General features: G+C 34.3%; 2 protein-coding genes across 3 annotated transcripts; one reads left to right on the plus strand and one right to left on the minus strand.

The window, feature by feature from the left end:
* Nucleotides 1-379: 379 nt before the first annotated feature.
* On the plus strand, nt 380-3,901 carry LOC111800809 (WEB family protein At5g55860-like). Its single transcript, XM_023684663.1, has 3 exons — nt 380-916; nt 1,535-1,748; nt 1,850-3,901. The coding sequence occupies exons 2-3, from the start codon at nt 1,560-1,562 to the stop codon at nt 3,677-3,679; spliced, it is 2,019 nt and encodes a 672-aa protein (XP_023540431.1). The 5' UTR covers nt 380-916; nt 1,535-1,559; the 3' UTR covers nt 3,680-3,901.
* A 57-nt stretch (nt 3,902-3,958) lies between these two features.
* Nucleotides 3,959-8,611, minus strand: LOC111800844 (phosphatidylinositol/phosphatidylcholine transfer protein SFH1-like). 2 transcript variants are annotated; one of them, XM_023684721.1, is made up of 11 exons: nt 8,229-8,611; nt 8,122-8,150; nt 7,377-7,460; nt 7,224-7,277; nt 6,499-6,576; nt 6,262-6,315; nt 5,992-6,051; nt 5,820-5,915; nt 5,448-5,549; nt 5,220-5,300; nt 3,959-4,485 (listed from the first exon to the last, which is right to left on the minus strand). In XM_023684721.1, the coding sequence occupies exons 1-11, from the start codon at nt 8,281-8,283 to the stop codon at nt 4,162-4,164; spliced, it is 1,017 nt and encodes a 338-aa protein (XP_023540489.1). In that variant the 5' UTR covers nt 8,284-8,611; the 3' UTR covers nt 3,959-4,161. The 2 variants fall into 2 exon arrangements, with proteins under 2 accessions (XP_023540489.1, XP_023540490.1); XM_023684722.1 differs by lacking the exons at nt 7,224-7,277; nt 7,377-7,460.
* Between the last annotated feature and the right edge of the window lie 4,014 nt (nt 8,612-12,625).

Here is a 12,625-nt window from a genome sequence, read left to right on the forward strand (position 1 = left end):
ATAACAAAGTTCTAAGCTACCAACTAATATCTAAAATAATTAAATAATAAGTAAAATAAAATATACTACAAATCAAAAAATCATTAAAAAAAAGAATATTAAGATATGATATCTAGAATATATACCGATAATTAATATATCCTCCAAATATTATATCTGAACCGAAGCATTGCAAACGGGAGATTTGTGGGATTTGATGTTGGTGTGAGGAAAGAAACAAATAAAAAATAATGATGTTCCAAAAGGGAAGTTTGTTGCATCGACGTATAAAGTGAAGTGTGAGGCTCCAGGTTTGAAAAAATTGGGGGAGGCAAGATCGTGTGGAAGCGAGTCCAGCCCATTGTTTGTGAGCCTTTCCTGTGTGAATGTTGAGAATGGTGCGATGGGTCAATGATGTGGGTCGTGATTCTCCATTATATTGCGGAAAAATTGGACGGATCAGGCGCCAGCATGGAGGAACATTGCAGAGGATGTTGCCTCTTCTTCTCCTTCCTTTCTCTCTGATTCCAACTTTGTCTCAAACACCCATTTCAATTCCCAACTCTTTTGAACAACAAAAACCATCTCTCAATTCGATACTGCGTCTTAGCGTATTATATCGTTTTGAGAAATACCCTTTTGCGCTTTCTAGACACATACGATCCTTGGGTACTGGTTTTTTGTTCCAAATTTCGAGCTATCCCATCATTTTTTTTTTTTTTTTCTGGGGTTCTTTCCTTTTTTTCTCGATCTTTTGAGTTTTGTTCTTCTGGGGTTTGGATTTCGGGTTGGGTTCGATGGAGCTTCTTCGTGAACAAGGCCGACGATTCGGGTTGTTGTTTGATTTTATGATGATGAAGTGATTCTTCTTCATTTCGCGCTTTTTGATCGTTTCTAGGGTTTGCCGTTTTCTTGGCTTTGGTGGAGTCATTTTGAGGTTTGATTTCTCATCTGTTCTTCTGGGTTTTCTTTGTGTTCATGATTGCTCATTGAATATCTCTCAATTAATTTAGTTTCGCTGTAAGTTTTTAGTCATTTGGTGCTTGAAATGGCTGCCATGGAAGCTTTCACACTTTGCTATGAAATGTTGGGCTGTTATGGGTTTGTTTGACTCGAGAATCATCTCTGATTGATTGTTACTTGTCTGATGGGATAGGAAACTTTTGTTGATACTTGTTCTTGTTCTTAATATTTTCATGAAGAATTGTAAGAATTGTTGTGGATCATTGACCTTAGGTTAGGGGAAGCTACCGTTTATACGACAGCTCTGCTTTCTCGTCTTGCGTCCTATGCAATTTATGTTCCTCTGTTACTGCCCTGTGAAATCTGGATTTTAGTTTCGTGATCCTTTGAACTTATATTGATCGATATCGAATGTTGAGCGTCTGAGCTTTGTCGAAATGAATAATGGTCTTTTGAACATGTACAACCATCTATGTTCTCATTGATGATACAGTTTAGGAAGAAATCTGAGGATTATATTAGATTTGATGTTCTTGTAGCTGTAAGTTGTTTGTGTATACTCCTTTCGCCTGATGTCGGTTTGTTCGAACAGGTAGAATTTGCGTAATACGTAGGAAATGAAAAGTAAAATGGGTGTGAAGGATCATCAAATCGCAACTCACTCGCCGAATGCGAAAGTAGTAGGCGAGATCGACACTAGTTCACCGTTCCACTCTGTCAAAGACGCTGTCAACTTGTTTGGTGAGGGTGCTTTCTCAGGTGAACAACCGGTTGTGAGGAAGACGAAGCAACCTCGTTCTGCGGAGGTTCTTATGGAAGCTCTTTATTTGTTGTTTTAGGTTCTTTAAAAAACGTAAAAGAAAACGGTTTATGATGTTGCTGATGTTTTTGGTTCTCGTGTCGACAGAGAGTGTTTGCAAAGGAGACTCAACTCCACTTGACAGAAAAAGAGCTGAAAAAATTAAAGGATCAGCTTAAGAATGCTGAAATTACGAAATCCGAAGCGCTTGTTGAACTAGAAAACAATAAACGAGCTGTTGATGAGCTGAACAAGAAGCTGCAGTTGCTGAGGGAATCGAAAGAATCTGCCATGAAGGATTCGGAAGTTGCCAAGGCTCGAGCTAAGCAGCTTGAGGAGGCAAATGGAAGCAATCATTCTGGAAATGATCCGGGTTGGAAACAAGACTTGGAAACAACTCGAGCTCAGTACATGATAGCGATTAGAGAGCTAGATGCTGCAAAGCACGAATTGAGAAAAAATCGTCAACATTCCGATGCATCTTTGGAAGCGAAAATTGCTGCGTTAAAACAGGTGACGGCTGCTGGGGAATCGTTCAAAACACACAAGGTGAAAGAAAATGAGCTTTCTAAGGAAATTTTGGCTGCCCAAGAATCTATTGAAAAGCTCAAGCTGGCATCCCTGCAAGCACAGCAAGAGCAAAAGAAGATATATGCGGAGAAGGACATTCAGAGACGGTCGTATAAAGCGGCTCTTGAAGAGTCGGCGAAAAAACTGTTTTCTTTGCAGAAGGAAATTGATCCTGATATCAGTAGGAATCTTGAATCGCAGCTGAGCGAGACGATGAATGAAATCGGGGAACTGCAGAAACAAATGGAAGATAAAAAAGCTTCGGATTTAGGTTCGGTGAAGAATGTCACCTCGGAGCTCGATGATGCAAAAGGGTCCCTACAAAAAGTAGCTGAAGAAGAAAGATCCCTCCATAGCCTGGTTGAAGCTCTGAAGTTGGAACTTGAGAATGTGAGGAAAGAACATTCAGAGCTCAAGGAGAGAGAAGCCGAAGCGGAATCTCTTGCTGGTAATTTGCACGTCCCGCTTCGGAAGAGCAAATCTGAACTCGAAGCATACCTCGCAGAAGAATCTAAAGCAAGAGGTGCTTGTGAATATATGCTATCAACTCTCAACCAGCTGTCGTCGGAAACTCAGAATGCTAGACGAGGAGAAGAAGAGATGAAAAAGAAAGCAGAAGAATTGAGGAAGGAAGCAGAAGCCACCAAAATTGCAATGGAAGCAGCTGAGAAGCAGCTGAGAATTGCAGTGGAGGAAGCTGAAGAAGCAAAAGCAGCTGAAGCAAGAGCCCTTAATCAGATTAAGGAACTGTCTGAGAGAACCGATGCGGCACGAGCTTCGACATCTGATTTTGGGGCTAACATCACTATCTCTAAGGAAGAATTCGAGTCGTTAAGCCGGAAAGTCGAGGAGTCGGACACATTAGCAGAAATGAAAGTGGCTGCTGCATTGGCTCAGGTTGAAGCTGTGAAGGCTAGTGAAAATGAAATTATAAAGAAGTTAGAAGCATCCCAGAAGGAAATTGAGGATATGAAGACTGCAACTGGGGAAGCTTTAAAGAGAGCCGAGATGGCAGAAGCAGCTAAGAAGGCCGTGGAAGGCGAACTCAGAAGATGGCGTGAACGAGAGCAGAAGAAAGCGGAAGAAGCTGCATCGAGAATTTTGGCTGAAACAGAGTTGTCTTTGGAATCATCTTCAAGCCACCATAGGCTTCAAAAGCAGAACACGACAGTGAAAACAGTCGAGACGAGCCACAACAGGTTTCAAAAGCTGAACACGACAGTGAAACGAGTCGATTCGAAAAAGTTGGAGAAAGATAAAACCTTTAAGAAGGTACTTTTTCCGAACCTTAGCGGGTTATTTATTAGGAAAAAGAACAAGGTCGAGGGTGGATCTCCCTCCTACCTGCCTGGTGAGAAGTCTATGTGACATTCTTTTGCTCGACGTTCGTGTTACTCGAAATATTCAGGTGAGATATATATAATCATTGTATGTACATTTGTTGCCTGTAAATTTGTGTTCAGGTAACCAGAAATTGTAAGCAACATCTGGATGAGTGATTTTGTATATGCGATGGCTTGTTAGATTATTGATTGAAACATTTTGTATTGAGATTTGTTTGCTTATCAAAGCTTTGATTTGATCTCTGAACTGAGAAGGGTTCTTAAAACTTCTTGTTCCTATTGATCTTTTAGTTTTGTTCGAGAATTCAAAATAAGAGGATCGAACCATTTCTTTTGATGGCATCTCGAACGAGACTAGCTTAAAACATAGTTTAGAGAAGCCAATGTATACAAAAATTGCTTTGTCCTGGAACCAATGGCAGTAGTAGATACTGTATATAAGCTTTCTATGTAGTAATAACACACTAGGCGTGTAGCTTACTAGACATGATTAGTGTTCTTCATTCATCAGTCTCCATTGACTTTAAGGCCATTCATGGAATAGCTGAGAGCATTGTTGTGGTTTTCCATCTTATGGAACTCTGTTTCGATTGTTTTGGCGATTTCGACGTCTCTTGGATCTGGTTCTGGGAAGTCTACATGAAATGATCCCTGTTTGATTGGAACAATGGGCTCTCTGACTGCACCTTGCTGATGAATGTAATTGTAGAGCTGTTGATGGAATGCACTGTCGTAGGAGAAACAGTTTTCTGTAGTTCCATTCTCAGAGTGCCGAGATGATCCTGATCTTTCTTTCCGACAAAAATGTGGTAGTGATGCATAATCCATTACCTACAGATGAGTTCCAGACATCAGAAACAATAAAACATCATGTTGAAGATGAAATTTGTGCATATGATGCCACATTGTTCTTTCAATTCTCTACCATGGCTGGATATAAAGCTGTTAAAGCATCAGAGGAATGAACAAGCTACAGGTCAAATCTGATCAGAAAAAATATACTACATTCAGCTGAAACTAGAACTTTAAAGCGGTGAATCACTTAAGCCCTGCAACTTTATGTAGTTCAGAAATTAAAGGATGAACCTAATCAACATGGTATAGAACCACATGGATATCAAACTGGATTCCGCAGTAGAGCTGCTAAAAAAGCAGCTATCTGCAATTGATGGTTTGGATTCTTCACAAGCATTAGCATATATCAGGAAGAAATACAATATATCAGGAAGAAATACAATGACAACGGTGAGATCTCACATTGGTTGGAGGGGAGAACAAAACATTGTTTATAAGAGTGTAGAAATTTTAAGGAAAAGTCCGAAAGAAAAAACTCAAAAGAAAGACAATATCTTCCAGATATGATATGTGATGCAATATCTTCCATATCTTCTGGGATAGAAGGATATGATATGTGATGCAGTGTACCACCTGTCAGTGCCACCCTAGTGGAACAACTTTCAATGAAAAGTGGTGTTATATCTTTTCCACTAATATGAGAGACCTTTACTTCTCTAGAAGGAGGGGGGAGGGGGGAGAGNGGGGGAGAGAGAGAGAGGCAAGCTTGCCTTTAGCAGTTCATCTCGCCCACAGTTTTGTAGCACTTGGATTTTTCTCCTTGTCCTCTCTTGCAAAAGAGGTTTTACGACCTGTCAGCAAGGACACAATAAATCATGTGCATATTCCCTTAAAGATGACCCACAGTCCCAGTATTTTTTTCTTTTTTCTTTTTTCTTTCTGGTATATTCAGGTATATTGAGAACATTTCTCCAATATGAATTAATATAGCCACAAACCTTCCAGCAAGCAGAAAATACATATGGAACATTTACGATGTAGTAAGTATCAGTCTTCTCGGGATAGTTCAAGTCGTCAATGGTAGATATGACAGTCAGAAGCTGCATTAACCAAAAATGAAAAGAGCATTAACAATACGAAATCTGTATGTAGAAGGAAGCAACAGCTGCATACGCGGAAGGAGAAAACGATCAAAGAGTAAACAAGCAACCATGTTTTGGGCTTCCCATCAATGGAAAAGTGGAAAATTCATTCTATCAACTAAAGTTTGACTAATTTTGGCTTTCTCAAACTTGTGCATATTTGATTCAAAAATAGAGCTGAAGGTAAGGAAATGTTGTAGTTGTGACGTAGAAAGAATTAAGAAGTACCTTTATTTGATTCAATGCTGAAAGCTTTAAACCAGTCATATCCAACACCTTGAGGCAGGTGCTTATATGTCGTCCCTGCTTCTTTGTCGCAGCAGGCTACAACAAACCGAGCATTTTATATTAAATAACAATTACAAGCCAGAAAGGTGATTGAATGATCTTAAATACTTACCAACACAACGCGATCCCTATATTCATTCATTTGGATGTGTGACTGCACATAATAATGAACCTAGAAGAAAGAACCCATGTAAATTACCCTTATCTGAGAATATTATATACCCAATGTAATGAATTTTGTCAGATATTTAGTTAATGTGATGTATTTTATCTGAGCATATTATTTGATCATGTCTCAAAAGTTCAAAATTAGTTTTCTAGTCTCTCAGCTTACAGAAAAGGCTACCCAGACATGGTAACATAGAGGAAAGCAAATCCTTACAGATGCCTTGTCAAATGTGCTTTGACCAACACCAACAGCTATGACAGGAAGACCCTGAAAACATAATGCATAGAGGAAAAGAGGAGCAAATAAATGAGGAACAAGGTCACAGCTTTAATGAGGGAAGAAAAGTCGATTTAATTTCTAGTAGCAAAATATAATTCATGTTGCGTGTGGGTATCTAGAAAATGTGTTAAAGATCAAATATTGAAGAACAACATGATTCTATTTATGTACCTCTTTTGAGTATCCAGATAATCCTACCAACTGAGAGTCTCGTACTGCTCTGTATAGCTCAGGGGGAATGATTGGTTTCTGTAATAACACGAGGTATAAACTAAATGTTGTACAAGTATGTAAAGCCAAAAGGAACCTTAGACTTCAACACATAATAATAATGAGACGTATGGTACCATCTCTGCTTGCTATTGTCAATATAGTTATTATGTTTGGGTAAGAAACTGGGTTTCCAGTGAGAAAAATGAAAGAAAAACAAGGGCATATAAAAAAGACAGCCCACCAAAAACAAAGATAGCAAGATGGAGCCCAAAAACCAACTACAGAGAGATTCTCATTACAAAAAAGATTCACAGAGAGATATAGCTATACTAAAAGCCTAGGGCATCAAAATTTTCAAAATATCAATTGAAATTTAGATTCTAGCATGGTAACTGTAGAAATAACGAAGACATAATATTATGGCAATTGCTACGTTTGCCATTTTTTCATTACTGAAGACTTCAAATGAGGCATTGAACCACAAACAAGATGCTTAGACTTCTCACGTTCCAGCCATTGCTGGTGGTAGTAGTGGCTGTTTCTACATTTATATTCTTTTAATCTTCTGCTACTGATGAAATAAAAATGTATAACAATATGCATCAGTTGGGGGAATAAAAGGTATTATAATTATAGCAAATATCACACACTTATTTAACAATAACAGAAGAAAAAGAACTCACTGACAATATGTTGTCAATCTCATTTTGTATCCTCCAATGTAGACAATCTATTAACTGAAGATTTGGAGGCAAAAGAGGGAGAAAAAAAACAAACCAAAAGTGAGTGAGGAACAAACAAAATACTTAACTCCTAAGCTGACTGACTTATCTAACCATTTTGTGGGCTTTGGCTACATTCCAGTCCCTTGCCTTGAGAAAGCGTTCCAAAGTTTCTTCTGGATGTCCTTGATGCATATTCTGGAGATAATAAGACAGTCCCAGTTCATACGTGAGGAAGTAGTCTATAATTATCCCACACAAGTTTCTTTCTCATTATTACTGTTATTAAAATTCAAGCTCAAATTCTTTTCAAGAAGGAAGCTGCATTCGTTTTACACCCAGAAATCTAACCCTTCCAACACTTTCACCAATCCAAAACTTCAATTACTTCACCCAGAAACCAACCAATCACCACTGGTTCAGTCAAACAACAATTTGATCTTCTTCTCATAGAACTCATAAAATTTGATCTGAGATGGAACATTTTTTGTGTAAAAGCAAGTAAGTGAACATCCCAGATCAACTAAATCATGATCTTGATTAAAACAATAGAAAATAAACAAGAATCAATTGATTTCTCTGGACTGGTTAAATTTGTTCTAGCTTCAACTACAAGGCAGCGCCATTTCGTACCAAGAATGAATGTCGTTCTTATTAATAAACGCAGTGCCATCACAGAAACAGATCTAAGTCACACAGAATTTTACGAATGAACAACTCAAGCTGCTATCGAGAAATTAACACTAAACAGTAGTTTAAGATCGAAAACCTCCAATGTCGCATTACATTTTGTTTTATTCCCATAATCTAATCGAAAAACAGATCGCAGTAGATAAAGATAAAAAATCAAAGAACAAACCTCAAACGAGTTCTTCAGTGATCCATCGACTGTTAGGCGATGAAGAAAAGAAAATGTTAGCAAATACACATCACAGAACAAGACGAAACTAAGTTTCTAGAGATCACCTTCATTGATTAGCAGTTGAAACTGCTTCATAGCATCCTGATTAGCGATACCCATTTCTTCCTTCACCTTCCTTTTCCAGAAACTTGGACAGAAAGTGAGAAGGAATCTCAAAGATATGAAAACAAAAAAGAAATGGTTAGCTTCAAATTCAAAGATGATCCTCTCTCTCTCTCCCTCGGATTTGAACTCCAAGTGAAAAATTAGTAATGATTCACAGTTCACCCGAATCTGGACATGTGATGGGAGGGAGAATCAGAGTGAAAACAACATTTTGATTTGAAGAAGAGAGTGAAAACGAGAGGGAAATCGCTTTACAAAAATTGAAATCTGAAGAAACGCGATTTCAAATCTAAATTGAAGAGCAAAATCCTCTGTCAATCAAATACTATTTGCTGAAAAGAACAGCTACAAGAAAACAACATTTTAAATATAATTTTTTCATTAAAAAAAATAAAACTTTTTAATTCCCCTTTTTTTTTCAAAATTAAGATAAAAGAATTTAAAATTCTATAAAATGTTAAAATTTATTATTTTATAATTTTAAATATCAAATTTGTAATTTAAATTCTATAAATAATAATGGAAGAACATGATAAACTAATAATAATAATAATAAGTGATTTTATTTTTAATTTTACCAAAAAAAAACACAAAGTTAATAATTCATTAGATTCTAAAACAAATATATATATATATATATATTAATAATTGTAATTTGATTTTTAAAAAAAAAAAAGGAAAAGAAATAAAAACAAAGTTAATTAATCAATTATTTAATTCTGGATTTTTTTTTTAATTCTTATTTTTGGGAAATATATGCATTTGTTTCAAGGTTTATTATTTTCCATTTTTTGAGGAAATAATTTTTAAATTTTAAAAAATTTAGAAAAAATAAATAAATAAAATCTTTTTTTGTTTTTTTTTTTTTCATTTTTTTCAATTTTTAAAATATATTAATTTAAATATTAAAATTAGTTTTTATTTTGAAAATTTAAAATTATATTTATATATTAAATATTGTTTATAAGAATGGGTTTATTCTTTTACCAAATTGTTGGAATGTATTTTTTGTGGAATTATTTGATATGTTGATTTGATATTGCAATTGGAATCCAAGAAAGAATGACCTTAATGGAAATGTGAAGTCCATTAATATTCCAATCTCCATATCCATATTCATTATGCTTTTATTTTCTTATAATTAAATTCATTTCTATATTTTCAACTGGGTCCTGATCTGATCTGATCTTCACGTGATAACAACGTTTCATTTGTTTGTGGAGAAAAAAAGTGATTACTATACATGCTATGATGTGTACGTAAGCTAGGAGTAACGAGAATTTTAGAGATTAGGATTAGGAAGAGTATGCTTTCTTCAAGGTGGGTTAGGTCAAAATAAGTTTGGATTGGGCTTAACCAGAATCACCCGGGAAACACTAGGTCCTTGCCCCATATGAGACCGATCACGGAACTTGGGTCAATCTTTAAAAAATTAGATTCTAGAGAACAAAAGGTCATCTCGATATTAGAGCCAAGTTTTGATCTTGGGACCTGTGGTTTATGGGCCCACAACGCTTTCGCTGCACCACCCTGATTAATTAACTATTTAATTAGGGCTAATTCAAACTCCTAATTAGAAATTGAGTGTTAAAATGACCAATTTATCCCTGAACAATTTTTTTAATTTTTCACTATTTATTTTTATATTCTTCATAAATTTCGGGATTATTCTCTTCTAAATCATCTTGAAATTCAGTGTCTAACACTTTCAATAAAGTCCCACAAGTTCAACTTTAAAGGAAAAAATCAAGTTTTAAATTTCTCGTTCGGGTTCAAGTGCTACACCGAAAGGGTTCATATTATGTGGTGAATGTATGTGAGGTTATCCTATACAATAAGTTTGAATAAGACACGACAAAATATTTAAATTTTTTTTAATAAATTTGTTAATTAAGAAGATTAAAATTAAAATTTATTTTTTAATTTAGATTTACAATAAAACTTTAATATTTAAAAATTTGAAGAAAAATGAAAATGATTGTGAAATAGATGATTATTTGGAATTATATTGGGAAATTATTGATAGGCATGTGAAGTGGGTTTATAATGCTCTAATCTAATCCCCACATGCAATACTAACAATAACCATCACATATTATATTTCAATAGGGCCAAGGACACTATCATGCCCTTTCACGTTCAACGTCCACTTAACTTCGTCCTTTTTTTATCGTTCAACTCGGTATCGGTTGCCCTTCAATCTGGTTCTAAGAGTCTCGTGAGATTATAGTGTTTTCCACCCGTATTTATACTTAGGTGGGCAAGACAAGACGGTGATGTCGAATTTGATAAGGTATCAGTTGCTCTTCAGTCTGGTTTTAAAGAGTCTCGTGAGATTATAGTGTTGTCGACGAGTATTTATACTTAGGTGGGCAACACAAGACGATGATGTCGGGAATTTTATACTTTATCTCATAAATACTGAACCTTATAAAGGGTTGATCTCCACAATGGTATAATATTGTCCACTTTGAGTATAAACTCTCGTGACTTACCAATGAAGATAGTATTCTTGACTTATAAAACCCATGATCTTCCACTAAATTAGTCAATGTGGGACTCACTCCCAATAATAATCCTCCCCTCGAACAAAGTCCATTATAAGCCTCCCCTGAGGCTTATGGAGCTCTCGAGCAGCTTCCCCTTAATCGAGACTTAACTCATTTCTCTAGATCCCTCGAACAAAGTACACCCTAACATATCCTTTTAACTTTTAGCTTTCAAAAGTGTGTAAAAAATACTCGTACGTTTTCAACAGTTTCATTAATACCCTTAAACTTTTTTATAAACTTCGGTTAAAGTTTAAACATTTTTAAAACCTTAAAACACCTTAAATTTTTTTTTTTAAAACGTGCAAAATTATTCTTACCATCAGCAGCACCAAGTTTAAAAAATACTCATAAACTTTAAAAAATTAATAATAAAAAGTTTAGAGATAATCTATAAGGTGTTAATAGACCGTTCAATAATAATTATTATGAAATATTTATAAAGTAAAAGGTCTCCGCTCCTATTTTTAAAATTTCATAGGTATTTTTTTAAATATAAGTATTTTTAAATTTCTTAAAAAATTATAACGTATTAATGAAACTTTTTAAAGTTTATAATACACTCGTATTTTTATTTATTAATTAAAGTTTAATAATTTATTAATATAAAATTAAAAAAAAATGACCAATTTTGGAGATGGGGCGGTGTGAATGGAGAATACATTCCTAATAAAATAAATAAATAAATAATAATAATAATAATATTCTCTTTTGAATTATAAAGACATGGGAAGCCCTTCACTATTTAGTTTGTAGAATATTTCCTTTTTTTTTTCTTTTTCATTTTTATGTTTTAATATTCGTTCGTTACGTTTTCACATAAATGATCGAATAAAGATATATATATATATATATATATATATATATATATTTAAAATGATTTTTTTAGGTCGTTATTAGTTACAATTATATATTAATAAGTTTTGAGTATTTTATTAAAATATTTATACGAAAGATTTGATATTTAAATCTCAAACTCTAATGAATTTTTAACATCTTTGAACTTTTTAATTTGTTTAAAAAATATATTAATATTGGGAGATTAGACGAGGATGAAGACAAAATTATATTCTCCCGTCCAACGTCTTTTCCTTCTTTCACCTCAATTATTGATTGATAGATTTATTATTATTATTATTATTATTATTAGCTATATTGTAATATTGTAATATTGAAATTTAAATTTTTAGAAATTATACTAGTTGTTGATTAAAATGATTAAATTAGGTAGCGGGAATAGACATGGAAAAGTCATCTACGTCCCTACCCAATCGACATCGGATTCGGTAAGACTCAACTCATAAAAGATTCTAATAATGTTGGTAAAGAATCAAATGTGATGCCATCATCAAATGCATTCCAATTTGTCAATGGGTATCTAGGAGGAATATGAATTATTTTTTTTTAAATAATAATAATTATTGGAAGAAATTAAAATAAAAAAAAAATCGAAGAATAGAAACTTTATCTTTTGTGGTCAGTCGTTATCAATTCAAGAAAGCTTTTATATTCTACCATTCTCGCACGATTTAGATTCCTAACTTATATGTCAAATTTAAGTGGTTCGGTTCTTAAGTTTTCAAGTTATATGAGCGGGTTGAATGATTTGGTTCTTAAATATTGAATTATCGATTATATTTTAATTTTTAATTTAAGAATCTTATATGCTTATGTACTAAAAATGGAGAAATATTGACCTAGGTAAATTATTATATATTTCAAGAATTATATAAATGATTAACATTTTTCAGGAATTAGATGAACGTTGGTGAAATAACAATAGATGA

This window comes from Cucurbita pepo, chromosome LG08, assembly GCF_002806865.2.
Source record: "Cucurbita pepo subsp. pepo cultivar mu-cu-16 chromosome LG08, ASM280686v2, whole genome shotgun sequence".
Classification (NCBI taxonomy): Eukaryota; Viridiplantae; Streptophyta; class Magnoliopsida; order Cucurbitales; family Cucurbitaceae; genus Cucurbita; species Cucurbita pepo.